At 36.2% G+C, this 24,864-nt stretch overlaps 1 protein-coding gene across 21 annotated transcripts in view; it reads left to right on the top strand.

The window, feature by feature from the left end:
• Nucleotides 1–1,480: 1,480 nt before the first annotated feature.
• The window catches only part of LOC139939424 (uncharacterized), an 88,111-nt gene continuing 64,727 nt past the window's right edge, over nucleotides 1,481–24,864 (top strand). For 19 of the 21 annotated variants that reach the window (XR_011786306.1, XM_071935321.1, XM_071935318.1 and 16 more), the window contains exons 1-13: nucleotides 1,481–1,575; nucleotides 7,496–8,021; nucleotides 9,508–9,626; nucleotides 11,829–11,947; nucleotides 14,469–14,543; nucleotides 15,637–15,712; nucleotides 16,484–16,642; nucleotides 17,421–17,517; nucleotides 18,121–18,171; nucleotides 18,523–18,573; nucleotides 19,758–19,835; nucleotides 20,196–20,252; nucleotides 21,343–21,402. Coding sequence is in view for 20 of the 21 variants with exons in the window: in XM_071935321.1 (XP_071791422.1) it covers nucleotides 7,524–8,021; nucleotides 9,508–9,626; nucleotides 11,829–11,947; nucleotides 14,469–14,543; nucleotides 15,637–15,712; nucleotides 16,484–16,642; nucleotides 17,421–17,517; nucleotides 18,121–18,171; nucleotides 18,523–18,573; nucleotides 19,758–19,835; nucleotides 20,196–20,252; nucleotides 21,343–21,402 (1,440 nt within the window). In the remaining variant the exon portion in view is untranslated. Of the gene's footprint in view, nucleotides 1,576–1,782; nucleotides 1,938–7,495; nucleotides 8,022–9,507; nucleotides 9,627–11,828; nucleotides 11,948–14,468; nucleotides 14,544–15,636; nucleotides 15,713–16,483; nucleotides 16,643–17,420; nucleotides 17,518–18,120; nucleotides 18,172–18,522; nucleotides 18,574–19,757; nucleotides 19,836–20,195; nucleotides 20,253–21,342; nucleotides 21,403–24,864 lie in introns of those variants that run through there. The other 2 variants (XM_071935301.1, XM_071935308.1) reach the window with 2 other exon arrangements.

Genomic DNA, 24,864 nt, shown 5'->3' with positions numbered 1-24,864 from the left:
TGCAAATTAACATGCCCTGAAGAGGGCGCTATTATCAGAAGAAGTTTGTACTTTTTACACAGTTCGCCGTAGAGAACAGACAGGCATACCTCAAATTTTAGGTTTTGTTTTGTCAATCTTATTCTTGAATTTATGTGGAAATTTGGTCAGAAAAAAATATAACACTTCCAATGATCAATGGAATACCTCGCCTGGCAGGAAATACCCGATGGGGAATGTTCAGGGATTTGTTGTATCGCAGAAGGTGATTCTACACAATTCGCCGTTAGAGGACAGAATCTATTGCCATACAGGCACACCCTCCAACTTTTATCAGATGTTATTTTTGTAAATGTTAAATTTATGCAGAATTATGTAAGAAAATAACATTACACTTCAAATGACCAGAGCAGTATATCGCCTGCCATGAAATGCCGTGGAATGAATGTACAAGGTCTTGCTGTAAAAATAGGCCTACGGGTAAAGCTGAATTAACGGGTAAAACTGAATTAACGGGTAAAGCTGAATTAACGGGTAAAACTGAATCAAAAGTAAACATAAATGTGCTCACTATAATATAACACGATCGATCATGCTTTTTCGCAGTTTAGGAATTGGGACTAGGCCATTTAATTCAAAGTAAGGCCGAATCACTACATAAAAGTAGCAATTCGATCGAGGGTAAAGGGAGATGCTTGTTAGCTAGAACATTATTCAATTTATCTTTGTTTGATAGGCCTAACGTTCATAATGCGGATACACGGTACGCCCTATTGAGTTCTTTAATTTCAATTTTGTGTTTCGAATGCAGTGATTAACAACGTGTCTTCAAGGAACATAATATTGTGTAAAAGAAAACATATCCATATTATAATCGAGTATACCGTATACGCAAGGTAGACGATCAATGAACGAAAATCACTAACATTCCAAAAACCTAGGGGAAAACGTGAGACCCCCCCCCCCCCACCCCAGCCCTCTACCCTGGTCGACCGGGGTCGGAAGTTGAGACCTTGCCCATTCATCACACATGTCTACATTACACAGGAAGCTCATATTTTGGAAGCACCCGATGTGTAGTTGAGCTTTTGTTGACCTTCCTCAATTTCTAGTAAGGGGACGAAAGTGTCAAAATGATAGTATTCAATCGGGCCTGTAGGAAAATGAATAAGTAAATCTTCAATGCATAGAAATACTCGCCCCAAAAATAAAACAAAATAATAGGACCGACCCTGAAACAACAATGTTAATTACAAAATTAGTACAAATTGAATGAATAAACAGAGCAATACAATCTAATAACCTATACAATAACAAGAATACTTTTAAGTATTAAAAACATTCAAATTAATATTTAAAATAGTAATTATTTCTCTTCTCCAATGTTTTATAATGTTACAGACAATCAAGAGAAGAACCCACGCGCTCCCTTGTGTATGGAACCAACGGTCGCTTTTGATTGGCCCAAAAGTTCAGTAAACAGTTGAGGGCGCTAGATAACTCTCTCCAAAAAATTGATGGTTGACCGTCCGTCCGTTAGATCCAGATAATGCGTTTTCACGTCAAATTCTTATGAAATGTGCTTCTTAAAATTACGTAAGTGTATGCAAATTATGCTGGTCTACTAATCTTGTAGTATTTTCAAATAAACTGCCAAGTGCTTTTCGAAAGAGACATTCACTTTTGACACTCGGCTCGGGCCGACTGCTGATGAAAGTGAAAAACTGCTAGGAAATACTTGACCTTTGACACCGTAGTTACTAATTACGTTTCACACTCACACTCGCTGTATGTAATGCGTATTTCATGATGTCCCGATCCCGAACGCCAGCAAGTGCTTACTCTCACGACTGTTTTAAGTGTTTTTAGTGAGTCTCTGCTACACAATTAAGTTCGAAGGTATTCAGTTTGGATCCTACCTACACTACAGTTTAATTTGAGGAGCTTTTTTAACAAAGGTACACAAATGTTCTTCTATTTGCCTTGTTTGTTGTATCCTGGTGTCATGTGTTTTCAGTAGGATAACAGGAAAATTGTTCACAATCAAAAACTAAACTTTTTTTTTTCAAATCATCTATCCAATTTTTTAACAATAACACTTTCACTTCATGGTGTGTTGAAATTTTGGAAAAGTTTCCGTATGGCGCCACCACTTTTTCATTCGATATGAAATAATATAGGAACTTATTTACCTGATTGATATATCCCTTTTTGTAAAAATGAGTGAAAAAGTGGTGGCGCCATACGGAAAGTTATCCGAAATTTTTAAAGTTTTGGTTTTACGTTGCGAGAGACAGTCCGCCATTAACAGTGCTTGTGCATGCACGACATTGGAGCAACATCATATGTTTTCACACCTTTCATTGATTGGTATTTTATTAAATATTCAGAAGCTAGTATGGCGGGCAAAGTAAATCAAAAATATTATTCAATTGGGCAATTCCACGCAAGTGCGACATGAGGGTCAAAATTTCAAAATGCTTTTTGCTCAAACATCTTTTGCAAAATTGATAGAGTATATTTTGAAGTTTCTAGAAATGAAAAAAAAATGATCCAGACCAAATATTTTGAAAGTTACAGCACTCTGAAGTTGACGCTACGTTAAATGGCACCAATCAAAGGTAAGAACACAAAATTTATTTATTTTTGTAGTTTTCATTAATCTAAAGGCACTCATTTTATTTTGTTTGGTAAAAATAACAACTCTCAGTGTCTATCTTTAGGAAAACAACTTTAATTAATATGAAACTAATGTTAAATACCTAGTATGTGCCGTCAAATGAATGCTTTTCTTAGGCTTCGTGTAATGTCAGTCACAAAAAATGAAGATTTTTGTCATAAAAGTATACATGGTAGCAATTAAAATCTGAAACAATTATCCTGAAACAATGCTCTTGGATCTGTTTATTTGTATTTTTAGTCCAATTCATCCATATTTTACAGGTAAGTGAATAACGAGTTTGTAAGATGAACTGTACTCCAATCCATACATGCATAAGGCGTACTATTCATTGTGAATATTTGTCATTGATTGAAGTAAAAGTAATACAATTGTTTTCTTTTTAAATAGGGTCAACATTATTACAAGAGTCTCACACTACACAGGTTTTACAAGAGAGTAAGGAGGATACTACAAGACGGCAGCAGAGATGGGCTGCCAAGTACATGAAAACAAAGGAAGCGTAGGTCAACAAAAGGTCAACAAAAGGACAAAAAGAGGAGTTCAAGCTATATAAGACTGATTAGAAAAAATTCTGAATAGAGAGATGTAAATCGAAATAGAGAGAGGGTATCCAGATGTCATAATCTTAAGAAGCCGAGAGCAGCTCAATCAGCTGATCTATCTCCTTCAAAGTTGAGGATATTTCAACAGCCCCTACATACACTAGATCGACTTGATGGATACGAAGTGCTGTTTCGATTGGAAGGACAAGACTGTTTTGTGGAATATTGTACTTGAATGTGTGCAAAGTAAATGCGAACTGATCTGCTACTGCACCAAGGTGGAGATTACAAAGTGGTGTTGGTTGGTTCCACCTTAAATTATGTCAAGATTTAACAACACAGGTCTCAAAATACCCACTCTACCCACAGCAATTGCCGCAGTGCCCTGTGCTTTGCATTGGTGGAAAATTGCAGTGCCCCTTCAAGAGCAATGTTCAAGGCCTGGTAACAATGTAGCCAATACTTTGAAACCTGATCACCCTTTGACAATGTTAGTGTTCAATTTTTTTTTGCTTTCATATGGTACATGTATCTATTTTGATCGAAGTATATTTTATAGATTGGCTCGTTAACTACACAATTTTCTTAGCAATAGTTAAAGTACTGTAGATTAAGGTATTGCAAATTGAACAAATAAAATAAATAGAATCTTACAGAATATTGCTTACTGGCTAGGATGTAAGAGGCCATGTATATGTTTTGATTACAATATAGTAGGCGTGTGTTTTTAGCAGACATATCCCAATGCTTGAAAATTCTGAAATAGCTGAAATAGCAGTTTTACACTTTTCAGTCTTTTCTTCTCTCAGTTTTTTCATGCATGTGATAAGCTACATTTACACAATTGTTATTAAACTGATAGAGGTTTTTTCACTAAAAAAGGGAGCACCCATCTCTTCCTTCATGTGTCATTTTTTTTTCAATAAAAACTTCATCCCAATTCCCCAATTCCAGTAGCAGCTTATGTTTTAGCTCTTTTATAATACATTTTATCACAATTAATGCAAGTTTCAACCTTTAAACATCTAAAAAATTATAGTTATTCCTTTAGTATAGAATTAAACAGTTCATTGATACTCTCTTGTGGACAGAATTTTTAGTTTTGTTTTGTTAAATTGTTGTTACTGTTATTCCAGCAGATGTTATGAACGCGTAATGTCAGTCACAGTAATGTCAGTCACAGTCACGGAGGTTAATTTGCATAATTATCAAAAAATTCATGAATAATTTTTTCCATCTAACTACAAGTTTTGGTTACCCTATCAGATATAATGTTAATATGGATTTAGATCTGTATCACTTTTAACTTGAAGAGAAGTTTTAAAAACAAATCAACACTTTTTGGTTGCGTCGCTTTTTGTAATGTCAGTCACGGCAGTTAACGACTCCCCTCGTCGGAAAAGCTGAACATGAAATTTAAAATTTTCAATGCTGTATGGTGTATTCAGGTCCTAGTATCCCCCATGCCAAACATGGTTAAGATGGCTGTCATTGTTTAGACATGAGAGCTGATTAGATATTCAAAATTAGTAAAAAATGTAATGTCAGTCACGCTGGAATTGCCCAATTAGTACTTAACAAATTTAATTACATTTTTGTCCTAAGGCATTATGGCTACTATATTAGAATCCAGAGATATCATAAGGCATGAAAGTAAAACACCCCACCCCCCCTTGATGCACTCACACTTCATAGCAATCCGTTTTCCCCCATTTCAGACCAGTAATGTTTGGTTTCAGGAGATAAGAAACCAATCTATGATATTTTCTCTTAAATGTAGACTTAATATTTATTACGCTTATCGGAATTTATAACAGTTATGCAGTAAATAAATAAAAAAAATTGTTGTAATTTTCACTTAAAATATTTTAATATTTTCCCCACATTTGCGCACCATAGAATCCCAAATAGTAACCACCTCACGTGATCCATCTAGTGACTAAAGCAGAATGAAACTCAATCTAGCAGATAGTAATTTTGTTTTGAACTTTCGAGGTTGGATGATGTTTCTTTGACTCACTTGAATGTTGGCATAATAATGCACTAGTGATTAGTACCAAAAATCAATCATTTTATAAATGTTTGAGCATAACCAACGACAGGAATCTTTATTCTCAACATGATTAAGCCTGATGAAAATACAGACCGTGAGTAAACTGCGTAGCTTCTGTCACCGGTGCAGCTTGCACAATTTCGCGGTAAACGGGAATCAAAGTTGGGGACCGAAAACATATGAGGGTCGATAACGTATGACGCTACGATACTTGTACTTTGTCGGCCTACATGTTGTATGTGATTGTGAGGGTGATTATTAAATTTGTTAACATATGTCTTTCTTATTATTCAGTAAAAAGATGTAGTGCTGTTTATATTTGAGTTTGTTACCCAGCCTTACAGTTTTACACAAACTTACACTGACTGAGTGACTTACCAGTGACTTGTTATGACTAATGCATAAACCATGTAAACATTTGTTAAATCCAGTCATAATAATTTTTTATAAACTTAACAATAAGAAGACGTTTTGTTAATTCAAATAGTTGTGAAGATTTTGGGTACATTTCATCATGCTTATTTATTTAAATCTTGCTTGAAAACCTTGTGCCCAGCACTCGACAGTTGCATTTTCAAAATGAAATGCAAATGTCAATATTTGATTACAAAATAGAAACTTAAAGGCAGTGGACACTATTGGTAATTACTCAAAATAATTTTGGGCATAAAACCTTTCTTAGTGACGAGTAATGGGAGTGGTTGATGGTATAAAACATTGTGAGAAACGGCTCCCTCTGAAGTGCCATAGTTTTCGAGAAAGAAGTAACTTTCCACGAATTTGATTTTGAGACCTCAGATTTAGAACTTGAGGTCTCGAAATCAACCATCTAAACGCACACAACTTCGTGAGACAAGGGTTATTTTTCTTTCATTATTATCTAGTAACTTCGATTACCGATTGAGTTCAAATTTTCACAGGTTTGTTATTTTATGCATATGTTGAGATACTCCAACTGTGAAGGCTAGTCTTTGACAATTACAAATAGTGTATTCGACTGCCAATTGTTCATTCATAATGTTCCTAAAATGAGACATTGCTTAATTAGTCACAACAATGAGTGAACAATTGGCTGTCAGATACAGATTTTCAAGTTAAAAACAAACCTGGCATACACAAAATTAATGTCAAATGAATCAAAATGGCATGTGTTGTGGTGGCGCCTAACTAATCACCAGGCAGTCTGCTGATGAGTGCCAGTGCAGCCATAACCACTGTGACAGGACCTTTAGTTCAAATCAAAGCTATAATCAAATCAACAGTAAAACTAATATTTTACAGATGGTCATATATGCAAGATTTTAGGCAGTATTTAAACAAGTCAAAATTTGCTGGAAATTTAAAGACTGGGTGTCCAAATTGTTCACACAGTTAGGCCTACATTTAAATGACGTGAAAAAGGGTGTCAACATTTAAAACAAGATGTCCAAAAGACACCCAGACACCCCTCTTGCTAACACTATGGTCCTATGAGTGCAAATGTGGCAGCTCGATTTGGCATCAATGTGGCGTGTCATGGACCAGAGGTCTATTCTACAACAAACCCAACTCAAGTTCTGGTGGTGAAGTCTCTGGAGTGTGGGTTTGAGGTCCAGCTGTGACACCCATGTCCTTGATCAAGACCCTTTACTTCTTGTCATGCAACCAGGATTAATGGGTACGAGGGTAGAGATTGTTGATGTGATGTTATTATTTAATGGTAAACTTTCATCCTAAAATGATGTGCCACTACTCATTTCTCAGTTGTTTCCAAATCAAAATCGAAGTGACATTGTGCATTAATGACACAATACAAACTTGACCTAAGTAAATTTACTTGATTTTCAAACTGATATTTTTGTCTAATTGGCACCAAAATCCATTCCCCTGATATCATGCTTAAATTTTTTTATTCCATAATTAATAGCTCTAGGAAAAACGTTCAAAGGTCGTAGCCAAATCGGGTACTCCGCTACTTCAGTGCATTGTAAAACTGCAAACAGAAAGTATTGATATAAAGCGTTGATTGTTGCATATCAGACATTAACACTATATCAAAATTGAAGCCTACTATTGTTCCAGTATGTAGTCATTCATTATAATGCGTCATATTGTTACAAATCAGACAGGGCTTTTGTATTGATGTATTCTTTTGTCAACGTGTGCCTCATCGTTACTAATATTGATTAGTGATTAATATTTTGTGTATACAATAATACACAGAGTTTTAATGATAACTCTGAATGTTGTCGTTTCCAGATAGAAACTCAGAATAAGCGTCACTGAAATGCATTCATCAAAGACAGGAAATGCACAAAGGAACGAGAAGGCAACTTTGAAGTGTTCACTTGACATGGCTTTGTCCGAGCGGCCACTCACAATTGGTTGCTGTCAACCACCTAAAACAGTGAGTCCCCACTTAGAGCTGAGAGATTCTGCAAACAATCCAACGCCTCATCCTCCATCCATGACTGATGAGATAAACTACGAAGGTCAAGGAGCATCTCCTGGACGTCCGAAACCCAGGCGACTGAGCTCTGCTTGGTCCGACAGCTCACCCTTAAAACCAGAACAGAACTACACGTATACTTTAATACCGGAACGCGGCCAGAGGAAACGATCAGGCCACAGCTCGGGAGGTAGCACCGATGAGGGAGCCTTAAGCATTATTGACAAGGAAGACTTGTTGGATACTATTTTCATTTCGTGTGACACTGAAGGATGTGGGCGTGTGCCGGTTTCAAGAGTCATACAACACATACAGATGATTGTTAATTCAAATGAGGTATGATAGACCTTTATCATGTTGCCGCCATCTTGGTCATGTTCCTAATAGTCAATTACAGTAATGTATGCTAATAGTCATCAAACAAAAAGGAACCAGACTATTTCTCCTTCAAGCCTCGATTTGGATACATTGGTTCAAATGGGACATAATTAAAGATCAAGGTCTATTTAAGTACAACTTGAGGTTTTAGTTTCCTTTCCTTTTCTACTCCTTCTTCCTCTTGATATTAGTTCAATGCCGTCAATTTTCAAAAATTTTAGTTTGTCAAATTGTCAAAAAACTCCAAAACCAAAAACAATATTTAGATCATTGAATAATTTGTTTGTTGTTTATATCAGGCATGGAATCATTCGGAGGTCATGGCTTATGTTGCACTTTGTTCTAGGCCTTGGTGCCCATTCAAAGGTTTTCCATAGGCATTCAGATATTTCACTGGAAATGCAAAATTAAAACGACCCTGCCCTCTCAAAGAAGATCAGGTCTAACAATAACATATTGAAACATCTCCCATATTAGTTACAAAGTTGCAGTTTTAAATCAACCACCTATTGCACCATCAGTGTATGTAGAGAAAGTGTGTTGATATAATAGTACATTAAATTGATAACTATTGAAAGATTAATATTTAAAACAATTCAACCATTGTGAGCAAAACAATAGAAATTGACAAATGTATCTGCTCGTTTGATCCAATACGTGCTTAGTGATGGGAATGAATACCGTAGTTCACAGCTGGTGTAGTGCGACGGACAATCAATCTATTTATTGTGATAACACTGAACCTTGTGGCGTCTGTTATTAGAAAATGGAGGGAGATTACATGTCTATCTTCTTATGAATACTCAAAAATAGATTTGTTTCCTTTAGACTTTGAATACGTTAACAATATTGTGCTTTGAAATTAGAACTGTGGGATGAGGTGGGAGGAATTGTTTAATTCAGTGCCTTGTTTTAAAATTTTGATTTTGAACAACTTTGTTTAGCTTTAAGATAAGATGAAATGCTGTACAATGACTTTTTGTTTTATTCATGAACGAAGCGAAATTGTCTTCACCAAAATAAAATACTGGGCTCTTGTTACATATTAACAGAGCCCTCAGATATGAGTCTATAAACCGGTACAATGTTATCTTGTAAATCCAGGGAGCTTCATTTCCACACCAAGAGGAAATCGTTAATCCACTTTCAGGATTGTCCGTTTTCATACAATCTCTCTCCCGCACATGCCATGAAAATACAAAAAGGATGGCATGTATTGTCAGTCAGACTCTGCCAAACAGCCTGTCTGGCAACAGAATTGTGTACACATTTATTCTGCTTTGTGATTTCAACAATACTTTGTGCTTGCTCTATATTTTGTTGACTTAACTTTCCCATCGAAGGTTAGGTCATAGTAATTTGTTTTTGTATCCACTTGCTTGAACCACAATACACCTGTTCTCTTGAAATAATTAGCGTTTTCCTTGGGTTTTTGTTCTTCTAGACTAATAATATAGATGAGCTTGCCCTGCAGTTGGACCCTTCAGGTCTGGACATTGAAATTGACCTGGCTACGTACCAGAATGGAATCGCACGCTGGATCAAGAACGTGCAGAATCAGAGGTAAAGATTCAGTCCATTCAAAACAATTGATAATGCTTAATTATGATGTCATGCTCCAAAGTTCAAATAGTTTTTGAGACATTTCTGCAATATCCTGTGTTGAATTAATTTCACTGCAGTTTTTTTTACAAACAACATGTTGTTACAATTACCATGGTCTCTAGACGTACAAGCTAACATATTGGGCAAATATGCACCAATTTCGGTCAATACATTAAAAAAAAAAAAAAAAATTATTTGGGTTTCAGATTTACAAAAAATCCTCAAGATAAACACCAGGGAGAAAGCTTTCTGAGGACCTTGTTTCAAATCAAATTCACGATCCTCATATATAAAATGAAAGGTTAGTTAAACTAAAGCCAACATAAGAAAATTGATGATGCGCTTTTCATATAAAGCAACAATTTTAATACTTCTGCCCTTAAAAACCCCCAGATGTTTTTCCAAGATTTTGTGTAAGCGCCCTCAGTCTTTCTCTGACGTGATAAGTTGCCGTAGGCAATGTCCAGTGCCTTCCAGTCTGGCTACGTGGACGTGTGTCTACTACGTATGTACTTTACACGGTCTAGATCTCTAAATGATTTATCCAGTTTGTGTTTAGTTGATGGAAGCAAATGAATTGAGCTACTTGATCCAAACTGAGAACAGAGCTTCCTTATTGGAAGGGAAAGCTCATTTATTTTCAGCTCCTTGGGGAGTAGATGTTGAAACCTTGACATCTCGTTTAGCTTCGGTGTTGTCTCTAGAAAAAACCTGAATCTTTCACAAAGAGGAATAATACACATAGTCAATTCTATCTCTCGGTTACAAATTTGTTTTTCCGGAAATGGTTCAATAAAATTGTCCAAAAATAAGGCAGATGTATATTTTTAGATAATTCAGTTAAATGGTGACTACTTTCCTGCTCTTGTAATAAACTTGGATCCTGCACGCGTTGTTGCATGGACTATGTACTTAACATGACGTACATGTACATACTGAGGGGAAAGTGATCATTCATACAAGTTGATAAATTTCAATTGAAATCTTCTACTAGCCAGTGGCACACTAGGGTGGAACACCTTGGGTATAAATCCATGCTGTGCAACAGTGACCAATGTAAATATTTTGCAGAAATATTCTACTCAGCAATACATTGGAACTAGTTATAGCAATTTGATTCGCCCAATTATAGTGCAGTTGAACAACCAGGCTAGTCCACATTCATGCATGATGGACTTCAAGGTAAATTCAAGGGGAAAGATTTCGGAGGAATTCGGTGTGAATTTATTGACTGAGAAATGTTTGAGCATGCTTTACGGATCAAATCAAATAACATGAAGCTGCGTCTGGATCAGTGGAGTGGAAAACATGCATTTGTTTTATTATTCCGCTTCACTGTGATCAGAGTCTGACTTGTAAAATTATTATATTGCAGAATGGAAAATAAATTGTAGCACTTTTTAAATGACTAACGAGTAAGAGCCATGCTTGATTTTGATATTGGTATTTCTTGATGTTTATCTGATTGTTACCCTACTTGCTGATCAAACCATTTTAAAATAGCTGTTTGTAAAGATTTATAAGCTTTCATTTAAGGTTTTGCCAATACTGAGAGAAGTGGTATTATCTGTCAAAATTGGTTTTTCTTCAAGTTTTTTTCCAGTGAAATATTTCTCTCTTAAAGGGGGTCATATTTCAACAACTGAAATTTTGTTTAAGAAAAACATTTGATTTTGGTTGTACGACCAAAATGAAGAACAATGTGTTTACAAGCTGAAAAAGGATGTTTAAAAACAAATTATTGACTCACAACCAACAGATTGAGCCCAACTTTTCATGGTTGAGCACAACAAGCTCATAACAGTTTTATTTGTTATGAATTTGGCAGTTGAAGTGAAATGGCCAATATCCTCAAGGATGTGTGTTTAGAACCTTGCAAATTCCTTCCAAATATTATTTCAGATGATGGCCTTATCTAAGGGACCTACCATATCCCCCTGACCGAAGCACGTTTCCCTTCATAAAGTAAAATATAGATGTTGAGTCAATACTGTCCAGCTCTCCTTCTCCGCCATCAAAGCCCACATGCACAACTCCCTCAAGCAACGCACAAGGGGCAAAGGTTTCACAGTAATCTCCCCTGGGTTTTTCACACCATAATTGTGGAGGTCATGGTTCTTATTCGTCATTTCTTTTGGTACATTGTGTCCCGCTTTGCAGACATCTTGAGATGAGTGCCATCATGGAGGATAGAATGCTCTCTTCTCCTGGAGGTGACATTGCTCCTCACTGGAAAGCCAAGAGTCTGGATTTGGATATCTCTCGCAGCTTTAGAGCAAGTAGGTGTCCACAATTTTTTCAAAATGCAGATTAGAAAGCTTCAAAACAAATTGATCGAAAGGTACAATTTTGAAGTATCTATCTGAGATATGAAAACCATCAGAAGTACATTGTAGCTTTTATATCATTTTTTTTCTCAAGATGTTTTCACTTGTAATTATAGAGCAAGCACCTTTTAAAAGATTCATTGACTCTGTCATTTTGTGAATATATGTAAAAAGTAAAATATAAGTGATTTCTGTACTGTGTGTTCATCGAAATAGACGTCAGCAATATGAATACCCTAAATGATATAATAACAAGAAATAGCACCCCTGCCAAATTTCATAGAGCTGTCTAAAATTGGTTAAGCTGCTCTCTCAAATTGGACCCTCTGATTTTAAAACATACTATTTACTCCTCAAAAAGAGTTAGTTGCCAGATTTTAGATGAGATGTTCGTACTGCGAACAGTACTTTTACATGAAAAATATGGAAGGGACGCAGCATCCCTCTTAAAAACAACCCCCATGCCCCTCCTCCAACTCTAATGCCACACAGCTGTGACTGTTGATCGAATCATGCAAGTAAAGATTCGTTGATATACACCAGGAACAAATATATGATGACGTACTATATGACCTTCCCACAGGATTGCCATACATCAATTAGACTAGTAAAAGTTGTATCTCTAGATAAATGAGCTGTCCCAGTCCTAATGACAAATGCTTACCCTTTAAAGACACTGGACACTGTTAGTTGTCAAAGACTAGTCTTCTCACTTGGTGTATCTCAACAAATGAATAAAATAACAAACCTGAGAAAATTTGAACTCAATTGGTCTTCGAAGTTGCGAGATAATAACGAAAAAACAAACACCCTTGTCACATGAAGTTGTGTGCGTTTAGATGGTTGATTTTGAGACCTCAAGTTCTAAATCTGAGGTCTCGAAATCAAATTCGTGGAAAATTACTTCTTTCTCGGAAACTATGGCACTTCAGAGGGAGCCGTTTCTCACAATTTTTTATATCATCAACCTCTCCCCATTACTCGTCACCTAGTAAGGTTTTATGCTAATAATTATTCTGAGTAATTACCAATAGTGTCCACTGCCTTTAAACATCTACCTGTTTTTAGTCTACAAGAAATGTCATCCTTGGACAGACATCCATTATGTACATTAATTTGTCTGTAGTCTTGTATTTATAGCAACATTTGTATTGTCAGTGAACACACATTGTTCATACAACATGTTGGGTATTTATTCAATGAAATAATTGAACGCAGAAATCAATGTCGAATGTGAATTCAATTTCACTGACACACAATTGTATCAGTGGCACACACCATCAATATAAATTGAATACATTGGCCATTGGCATGGAGGTAGATTTTTCCTGTGTGCAAGATGTCTTTTTGGAAGTCAGTTCATGACTACACTTTCAACTTGCATTACTCTCAATACATTTTTTTTTAAAGTAGGGTACTTTTTGTAACACAAAATACAATGTCCACAGATTTACATTAAACTTAAACCATTTGAAGATAATGATAGTAGAAAGGGTACCTTAAAATATTAGTCGCTGAGGTGCTGTAGTTTTTGAGAAATGAGTAAAACAATGTCATGAAAAAAACATTTTTACATGCTTAAATAATTTTTTTCTCATGATCACTGAGACAATTTGTTTTTCTTCATAACATGGTTTTACTCATTTCTCAAAAACTCCAGCACCTCAGCAAGTAATATTTTCAGGGTAGCTTTCTACTATCATTACCTTCAAACTGTAAGTTTAGTGTAAATCTGTAGACATTGTGTTTTTTGTCCTACAAAAAGTACATAGACCCTTTAATCAATTCTCACACAACAGCTAGTTGGCATTCATTGAAATCTCTTCAATGTATGGGTAAAAAGAAGCGCTACATTGCACAGATGTGATTAGGACAAAAAACTAATGATTCAATGAATGTTGTCAAGTTGAGCTGCTTGAGCACATGGTAATCCATTATATGTGCATTGTGCAGCCTTGAACATCATTTTTACAGAAAATGCAGTACGCAATACATACACATGGAATTATGTGTGTCACTTGGCATGCACTTTTATTTGTTAAGGGTTATGCATTATGCACAACACATTATGGACAAAGTGATTTCCAGTCTTAGATTATCCCAATTGATTGTCATTCACTGTCACAACAATCACAATGTAGGATTTAGCCCAGTGTCATTGAGTTGGCCCATGGAATATTTCATTTTTGCATCATAAAGTTGTTTTCTTTTTTTTTGTTTTTGTTTGATGAAACCTACAACTTGAGTCACTGTTCCACTCTTTGCATCTCCTTGTGTTTGAGTCCTATTCAATTTAGATTAATTGAGAGTTTCTTAAGTGAGTTCCCCCATAGTGTCTAGTATTATTTAGTTTATTCAAGTGGTCCATTTTTTACCGATTACATTGGCCATGGAATATTTCCTTTATGCATCATTTCATCCAGTCATTCCATTTGTTTTGCATCTGTTTGTCTGTCTCGTCACTTCTGTGTAGTGTCCACCCCCCTCAGTAGTACAACTAGATCTCACTGGAAAACAAGAAAGTCAGACACGTCTCGTCTGTTAAGTGGTGAGAATGACCTTTTTAGACTTATTAAAACCCTTTTGAGACCGAGCCTATTTTACAAATATATCTATTGTGTTTTTATTGTAGAATGCACACTGGAAAACAATTTGGATGTTTATAATTGAATTGAATTGAATTGAATTTGTGAATTGAATTAAATTCATGAATTGAATTTAATTGCAAGAACTGTACCATTTGGTCGCTAACGGCAGCGGTGTTTGACCTTCTTTCATTCACATAAAGAGGTCAAAGTAAAGTTCAAAATTTCCAGATCTGAAATTTTCCAATGTAGCATGCTTTCATACTGTATCCCAATATATTTAAAACAACATTTTTTGTTTCATTTATTTTACTTATTATTATTTATGTATTATTAATGTCTGGGCATTTTGTGATGATTGTTCAGAAATGAGTGGCCTTTCTTTAGCACATTGATCACTTTTTAAAATTATATTTAGCAATACTTGTATTGATTTCTGGTTCGGTGAAAATTCTGAACATTAATCCCTGCTTAGTATATCTCCGTCAAAAGTATTAACACTCATTTTGTGTAATTTCATTATTTTCGCTCTCAAGTTAGTAAGCTGATATTAAGTCTAATTAATTTATGTTTTACAAATTTTGTGGCTGCACATTTAGAATTGAAAATAATGACATTAGGGTTTGCCCTTAAATTTTTCAACAACTAGCCTGTAGGACCAGTTAGGTAGCTTGTCATTTTACTGGTCCACCAACTTTTTTACAGTCCATATTTTGGGATTTCCTTTCAACAAACAGGGGACTTGAAACCATTTTCACAATCAGTGGTTTATGTGTACTGGTAAAACTCATAGCACACCTGAACGCACAATCTAAGTTTAAGTTCCAGCCCACAGCTGGCCACCTACACATTTTGATTTTTGTTTCCACAAGCACTTGACACTCCATTTCTACACGCCTGACCTATTTTGAAAGGTTTCTATTGTAAAAACACAACACTCTTTGAGGGGGGGGGGGGGGGAATGGTCTGTCGACTACAAAACGGAAGTCCTTATTTCCTGGTTTGATCGTTTTCTGCTCCATATGAGTCTGACATCTTATGTTTAACATCTTACAGGTCTGTTAGATGCTTCGCTTGACTTGTCTGCATGTAGCTATGGGAGTCTTGAAGCACAAGGAGGTGACTCACCACCGTAAGTCCCGAGAAAGTTTATTTCATCTGTAGGGGTGAGATTGGCAGACGGTAGACCTTTATGTCACCACGAACAAAAGGGACCGTTGAAAAAGGGATCAGGGTTTACTTTACAACAGGTGTTTAGTATTGTTTGGTCAGTAATCAAAATATGAGTTTGAGAGATTGAAAAAGGACGGATTGTTAACATTGTTTTCTAAAATGTATTCAATTTTACACGCAAGAAGTCTTAACAAGAAGTCTTTTAACCCACCGTTAAATGCCTGCACTTGTGACAGTGAGACTTACTTTGACAAATACTGTGCTTGGCTCCAAAACATGAGGCCATTAAACTTTATTGTATTTTTTCCAAGGTTAAAGTGGTTGATAGACAACTTGAACTATCTAATTCCCTTTTTGTATTATTTAATATTCACTATTAGACATGATGATAATTTCCGAAGGTGGTGCCCAATAGCCGACACAAGCCCATATACCAGCACTTTTAGACGTCGTTAAAATTGTTGGTTACAGGGAAATTACAACCATATTTTATTAAATGCATTGTTATTCAAATGTCAGCACTTTAGCTATACTCTAAAGCTACCTAGATTGCAATGTGCTGCCCATTCAGAAACATGGTTGTTTCAGTTTCATAATTCAGTCCACTGTGATTTACACATTACTACAAGAAAAAAGGGATCTACGCTCGGCATTTTTCGAACTTAATCATGTTTTTAAAAACCAAAACGAACCTTGCTTAAAGGAATAATTCTTTCTGTACCAATGACAGGGATATGTCGGAGTTGCAGAATCAGATTGAGGATCTACAGTTCCAGATTCGTAAACTGAGTGAGCACAATGGGAAGTTACAGACTCAGATTGAGACGTCGGATGATACCAATGATCAGTTGATGTGCCAGATTGAGGGTCTCAAAGGAGAACTCAAGAGGTAGGAATTTGGGCTTTTTGTCTCTCTGTAGACAGGTGCAAATATGAGACCAGTATTCTTCTTTATTCTAAATATTTCTGGTAAAGAAACTGCGGATGCCAAGGAAGCCTCATAAGTGAACTTGTACTTACAAAAAGGAACTTCCCAAACTACTTTGTTATGCCCATCACTGAAAAATACGGTCAAATTATTTGTTGTGACAACAACACAGTATCATCTACATGATTTTAAAAAAACAAATAACAAGTGCAGTAAAACAATTATTTGTTTACAAAACTGATTTTGTCTTGTTTGATTATTCATGATTGTTTTTCCTCTCTTGAGTGGATTTATACGACTCTAATATCAATAGTATTAAAGGCAGTGGACACTATTGGTAATTACTCAAAATAATTATTAGCACAAACCTTACCTAGTACTGAGAAATGGGGAGAGGTTGATAGTATAAACCATTGTGAGAAACGGCTCCCTCTGAAGTAACGTAGTTTTCGAGAAATAAGTAATTTTCCTAGAATTTGATTTCAGGACCTCAGATCAGATTTAGAATTTGAAGTCTCGAAATCAAGAATCTGAAAGCACACAACTTCGTGTGACAAGGGTGTTTTTTCTTTCATTATTATCTCGCAACTTTTCGAATTTTCGAATTTTCACAGGTTCGTTATTTTATGTGTATGTTGAGATACACCAAGTGAGAAGACTGGTCTTTGACAATTACAAATAGTGTCCAGTGTCTTTAAATTATGTCTGTCTTATCATATCTCTCATTACATCTTTGTAGTTTACAGCAAGCATGGCAGCGCAGTCAGTCAATCAGAGATGAAAATGAAGAACTGAAATCAAGCAACAAAGAATGGCTCAAGAAATACACCATCATGGTTAGTTCCTATTATTTCCCAACCTATATACACAACTTGACAATGACAGTGCAACCAGCAGAGTTTTGTGTACACTGGCTCTTATATTAATGCTATAGTTGGATCTATAGGCACATACCACCATAAAAAATACAACAAGGTTAAAGGTTAAGCAACTTTTTTTATTTACTTATTTATTTGAAAACTTTTTTAATTTTTACTGTTTGCAGTATTTTCCTATCTCATAATGATATAAAGAGCGGTGATTGCTAGGTTACCAGTTTCTTGGGTGCTAAGCATGTTTGTTTGGTCAACACTTTGAATTGTGATTGTCTCCAATGGTGGTATTTGTTCAGTTCCTTAGTCACCAGTGGGGATGGGGAGCCCCCCTGTCACTCCCCCCTCCACCTCTTGGCCCCTATCCCTCTTGGCCCTCCTCCCAAACCCCACAATGGACCGAAAAATGAATTAATGATACGTTATCTCAAAATCCCCCGAAATTATGTTTTTTCATCTGATTTCCACCTAAATCAAAATTACTAGTTTTGCCACTGGCTGTGAGGGCCGATAACTTCATAATTTGACTTCAATATTTGGTTAATTGTATTTTTTTAATCATTTCAGCAAAGAGAGAAACGTTGTTTGGATGACAAATTAGTTAGTTTGCAGTTAGAGGTAAGTGTTTCTATTTTATAAAAGACAATGAAGTTAAATCAAAATAGAGAAAAATTTTGAATTTTCTGAAATTATGTTTATATAAGTTACTCGACCCGTTTAAAACTATTCACATTCAAACAGAAAATCTACAAATTCATTTGTCATTATTTTACGAAAAAAAATGTAATTTTTTTGTCATTGGAACTTTTGTTTGTGGTCTGAAATAATTTAGTTTTTGATGAAACAAATACTAGTTTTTCAAAATTGGTGAAAGAAAAGTCAGTCTTGAGTGCAATATCAGTGTCAAACAACTTAAAGTTGTCCAGTTTTTATGCATTTGTTAGTAATTGTTTTAACTTTTCTGTCTAGGCAAGTAAAAAACAAGAACTAGAGACCAAACTGCAAGAGATACAAGAACAGGTAATTCTAAAAACAAAATTAAAGGCAGTGGATACTATTGGTAATTACTCAAAATAATTATTGGCATAAAACCTTAATTGTTAAGAGTAATGGGGAGAGGTTGATGGTATAAAACATTGTGAGAAACGGCTCCCTCTGAAGTGACGTAGTTTTGGAGAAAGAAGTAATTTTCCACTAACTTGATTTCGAGACCTCAAGTTTAGAACTTGAGGTCTCGAAATCAAGCATCTGAAAGCACACAACTTCGTGTGACGAGGGTGTTTTTTTCTCTCATAGTTATCTCGCAACTCCGACGACCCATCGGACTCAAATTTTCACAGGTTTGTTTGAAACGATCAGATTACAGTGAAACCTAAGCGGAAATCTTACATTTAGACAACCTTATAAAATTTCACAATGACTAAACATGTCGTTCATTGATAACGTTCAGTCTTGCATTTATAATATTTGTTTGCGTCAAGTCAATGTACCAAACAGACTATGACATTTTGCAGACACTTTTAACAACCTACCTGTCACATTGTGATTGTTGCAGAAGTAATTTTTATGCAACACAAAAGTACAGTGACTCACGTTGCAGTAATTTTTTTATGTTAAAAATCATTGTACCATGATGCCCTTACTGTGCGAAATTTTGTATTCAAAGAACACATTTGTGTATGGGTTGGTTTCTAGTTCATTATTACTAAAAGTTGAACAACCTCAAACTGTTGAATGGCTTCTGACTAGCACCACCGAACGAAGATATTGACAAAATAGGGAGACTGGCAACATTAGGGGCTACAGAGCTCAGTTATGTTAATCTGGAGGTCGCAAGTTCAAATCCTGCTCTAGCAAATTTTTCTTTTTTTCAACCCCAATTATGGGTGCGTTAGTTTAGCTTCCCTTGGTCGACCCTGATCTGCCCCCCTGTGCGTTCGAATAGCTTTGACGTCAATCCAGGTGCTGACCCGGGTCAGCCCCCAGTGCCCTGCTTGTGGAGTGGGTCACTTGGGGGTGACCCGAGGTGCATGTCGTCACCACGAGAGGGCTCTTGTCAGGGGCTCACCCGAGTGAGCACTGCAGGGTTGACCCAGGGAAGCTAATCGAACGCACCCTATATTAAAGATTTGCCCTGTCAGTTTTCCTTGTGGCTTAACTCTAATTGTTTTAATAGTTGTGTTATTTATGTTGTTTGTTAACAGCTTAGTATTAACATCGCTGATGCTGAAACCCTGCAGGAAGACCACCGTCGATTGCAAACATCCTTACAAAAGAAAAAGGTGAACTATTTGAAAAGTTTAGAGTACTCTAAAAATCTGTATTAATTAATGCACTCATCTTTTTAGTATCAACTGTGTACTATCAAGAGTGTGGGTTCGAGTCCCGCTCGGTCTTGACACTTGTGTCCTTAACCATAAAATTTAACTATTATTGCTTCGTCCTTCAGATGGGTCATAAACCTGTAGGACCCCATAAAGGAACCTATTTAGTTTCACCTTTTACTAAGAGAAGGGGTTTATTATTTTAGACAATTTAAACAATTTGTTTTTGTACCAATAATTTGTTTTTGTTTCTATATAAAAAAAATGTGTTTAAATGATCTGGACATCATTCTAACTCGTTTCATTTTATACCTATAGCATCAATGTGAAGAGACTGAAGCTCACCTTCAGGTCAAGAATGCTGAGCTGTCTGAGGTATGAGATGACTTCATCATTTTATTACTGATATTCTCCTTTCAATTCCTTTCAACTTTTATTTCCATGCTCACTATAAGAAAAGACAGAATCAGTGGGACAACATTTATATGCAGTTTTGGTTTTACCCATTTACATTGATATGTGTTAACACTGTATAGACCTTATCATGGTAACAGAATAAGAAGTGGATAAGGAGGCTATTTAAATAAGCCCGAGGCTTGTTGGGAAACAGCCCGAAATATAATACAGACATGGTAATAAGTTTCTATGGGCGAGAGTGTCCTCATTCCAGTCTAGTTGGTTTCCAATCAAACGTGTTTCTATTTATGAGAACATCGTGTATGGCTCACGTTGTCTCGTTTTCAGAGTGGCTCATTTTTACACATTTTATAAATGTTAAACTATGCAAATTTGAATAGTGTCTGCCTTTTTGGTGTTTTATTATCCAAATGAATAAAAAACATACAAAAGAAGCTAAACAACTTCACAAAGTTGTTCCACATAATTTGACATAGTTCTATTTTCAGAGATAAAAACACAACCCAAAGTTTTAGTTCTTATTTTTTTGCATCAGTAAGATATTAAGTATCTTTGAGCTGTGTGTGTATTAATGGCTCTATCAGATTTTATTTGCTCTTCCATCCATTGGACTGGTGTACAGATTGTGCCTGCAGGAGTTTAGGCTCTGTGGCTCATGCAAACATGTGATGTCACAGGTTATATGATCTATATTTCATGAATTATGGAAACATTTCAAGTTCGTCTGGACTGAAATTCTCGTGTGAAACTAGAGAAGGGACTTGAGTTTACCAGCACAACTAGGACCCAATTTCCTACAGCTGATTTAAAAGCAGAAAATACTGCTTAAACAGTTTCTGTTTAGCAAAATTAAGCAGGATACCAGCCACAGATAGTACATGTGAGATGTTACTTCGGTTGGTAACCTTATTCTGATAAACAAAATTTTGGTTTGCTTATTTAGCTACTTTTTGTGCTTGAGCAGCTCTATGAAATTCAGCCCTGCAGTTCCTCCCCTTGAATGAAATGACAGATTAGCGTTGAATAGTTCTCTCTGTTGTTATTGCAGAAAGCCAAGAGATGTGAAGAGATGCAAGCAAACCTTGAGGAACTTTACAATCTCAACCGGGTAAGTCATTCAATCTTATCACAACTTCACGTCACAAACGAGGCATTCATTTCATTTACCCTGACAAAAAGGAATACTACTTGCTGGTAAACATCGTTGGCATGGAAATCTCAAAATGTGTTGGCAGGAAAACGCAGGTGTGAAAACGGAAAGGTTTGCCAAGTTAATTGTGTGTTGGGGGAGGGGGAATGGGAGAATAATCATTGTACAGGAAGTTGTACGTGGCGGACTTTAGCATGGGTCTCTCATGATTCACCTGTTCCCGTGTCAACACTAACTGGGAACTACATCTAATATCTAGATCATATTTGGAGCACTGAGGTAGTTTATGCTCAACTAAAACTTAATTTGAGAGAAAACTTGTATAACTTTACATCAGGCCATCAGAAATATTTGTTATTAATAAATAACCTGAAAAGCCTATTAGAGCCCACACCTGTGTACATATTGGTCAGCGCTTGTAGTCAATAAAGTCTTGTCCCTGAACCATATCTTGCCTGTTACATGTAGGCTTAAGAAAGGGAAAGTTCAAGTACGTACCCTTTTTTGTACATACTGTTTTTTAGTGAGGCACAGTCCACTTTTCAAAAAAAAAAAAATTAATAAACTCTGATTTTTGTGGAAAGTAAAAAAAGATGAAATTAACTCAGATTCTTGTATTAAAATTAGTTAAAAGACTAATTAAGTATTATTTGACTATCTATGTACAACAATAAAGTGAAGATAAAGTCTTGAGTAATATTGAACAGTCTTAGGCACAAGTGAGGATGTAGTGTAGAGTGATGTTGGACCATTTAAGACGCACCATCCTTGTCAAGATGTATTCTGAGTTATAGACTTTCTCAATGTTCACGTTTTATTCCCAAAATTGAAGCAATGTTAATTTTTCTGCTCAGCTGCATGCAAGCGCACTGATATAATGCATAAATTTGAAATTGGAGTGATGTCACGCAAGTCACATTTCTAGGCCGAATATAAACAGGTTGCATGTTGGTACATGTGTGGGCCTGAAATCATACTCTATGACAAAAGTACTTATTTCACAAAAGATGTGTGAAATTCATACAGCAAAGCGCAAATTTTCCTTTAACCTTCAAGCAAGGATACGAAATATAAATCTATGGCATTTTTAAGGTGCCACTACATCAAGAACGCAGCGCGTTATACTTTTTGATACACTTCTTGAATTTGCATAAAGAGCCAGATAGTCTGATCTTGATAGTGAGTGCATTCCACGGATCAAAATGTGCAAAAGGTGAGACTTGATGCAGACTTAAAGAAGCTTGACAGAGTTGGGTTCCATAAGGCGAGTAGTGTCAGGTGCTGAGCAAAGGCTTGAGCGACCTGGCAGGATGATAAATAGCCAGGTGCTGTGCTGTTGAGGCATTTATACATAAACCAAGATCTTTGAGGTTATCCTCTCCCTAACCAGCAGCCAGTGAAGTTATTTTAATTAAGGTGTGGCATAGTCATGCTTTGATTCATGACAGAAACTAAGCATTCAGAATCTAAGTGTCGGATATGTTACAGGTGACACTAGATAAGCAGGTGCATGTTCTCAGTGACTTTGTGTTGCTACATGTACTTCCGGTACAGGGTGAAATAAGAGGAAATGCCAAAGTCATTAAAAATCTTGTTTGAATATCACAAAGGAAATTAAAGAAAGAGCCACAATACAACATTAGTTGCTCGTTCTGAATGGACCATAAGCCATCTCACTTCACACAAATTGGTTCATATCAGAAGCCCATATGATTTGCATTAATCTGTTTTTGTTGGATGATTAAATGTGAGTCTCAAGGATTGCTATTAGATACACAATGCATATCTCATAGTGTGGATCGTTCCATCAAACACTGACTGGTTTTAATCCCTCTTGATACTTCAAATTATCAGCAGTGGTCAAAATATAATTTTTGTCTGATCCTGAAATAATGTCCCTGGGCACAATTAGATTGAATTAGCAGGCTAGATAAACTCAGCGCGGTTATCGCTTTATCTCTAGACCTTCTCTCGACACACGGACAGACAACGCAAAGTTATCCTGTGGGAGATTTGCTTGAGAAATCTTTTGGTGGAATTGATTTCAACGTCTTGGGTTTTAGCTTCAAGGAATTGTTTTTAACTCAAGTTGAAATCATAACTGTGTGAGATTAATTTTCAAAGGAGATATGTACTGATATTCTTGTAGGGGCAAGGCCGTTTTTCCCCTTGTAAAGGGGAGTCATTTCAAGGGGCACCAATACAATAATAACAAATAATTTGGACTTTGAATGTGCCATGTCTGTCACATATGACACTCTTGGCGCAGAAAACTAAACTGACATCTGAAAAAAATACAGTTAACTGAAGGTGAAACAATCAGTTGATAAAGATGGGTTTTGAGTTCGTTCTTGAATGTGAAGTAGGAAGTCTCTGTTTCATGGGGAGTGAATTCCAAAAGAAATGACCAGACAGATAAAGATCGGTTTCACCAGGAGTGGTTGTGTGAGGAACACACCAAGATGATTTGTATCGGAGGAAGGAGGCGACGGTGTGGTTCAGGGCGTTGTTGCAGCTCTTGAAGGAAGGTGGGTGCTGTGCCATGTATGGAGAGAGTGGAAAACCAGGACCATGGAAGCCATTTCTTTTAATATGGCCGAGTGGATAAGAGCACCAAACTCAAGCTCTGGTGCTTCTGTTCAGCAGAGTGTGGGTTTGAATCCCGGTCGTGACAATTGTGTCCCTGAGCAAGACACTTAACTATAATTGCTTCTCCCCACCCAGGAGTAAATGGGTACCTGTGAGGGCAGAGATGGTTCTTGTGAATTAGGATTACATGTCACTTTGTTCTAATGGGAGGATGGTGTTAAATCTCTATGGCAAGCCGACACCTTTTTCAAACTTGGCATATCAGTCACATTTAGTCACACTCTCTTAAAGGTTAGAGCAACACTCCTCAGGGTAAACAAACCACCTTTGTGCCAGTTTCCAGACTGTGTTATCACTTACAGTTTCCTATCCACATTTTCTTTCGTTGCTACACGCTAAATTATTTATTCCCTTCTTTCTTTGTCTTCTCTCTACGGGGCTCTTTGCTAGTAAGTTAGGTTGTCTTTTCACATCTAGAATTTATAAACGAAAATTAAATAATTGAAATTAAATTACACCGGAAAACTTGTTAATCTCCAATTGTTCATGGAAAGTTTTTTTTTTTAAAGTTCTAAAAGTTTGTTAAATTAAATAAAATGGAAACATTAAACCCCCCAAATCTGTATAATAAAGTGACTTAAAAAAAAGAGAGAAAAGCCAGACTTTTATATGAATTCAGACTTGTTATGTGTGACTAGTAAAACAAACTGTCATTTTCTCCATATGAAGAAATCACTCACTATTTCACTAGCACTGAGATTGTTTCCAAAATCCCTTCAAAATTTTAATTTCAGGGTTTAACCAAAAGGACCATTTCAACAAACAAGCATG

This window comes from Asterias amurensis, chromosome 7 (assembly GCF_032118995.1).
Source record: "Asterias amurensis chromosome 7, ASM3211899v1".
In the NCBI taxonomy this organism is placed as follows: Eukaryota; Metazoa; Echinodermata; class Asteroidea; order Forcipulatida; family Asteriidae; genus Asterias; species Asterias amurensis.
This window is presented reverse-complemented; position numbering and strand designations above follow the sequence as displayed.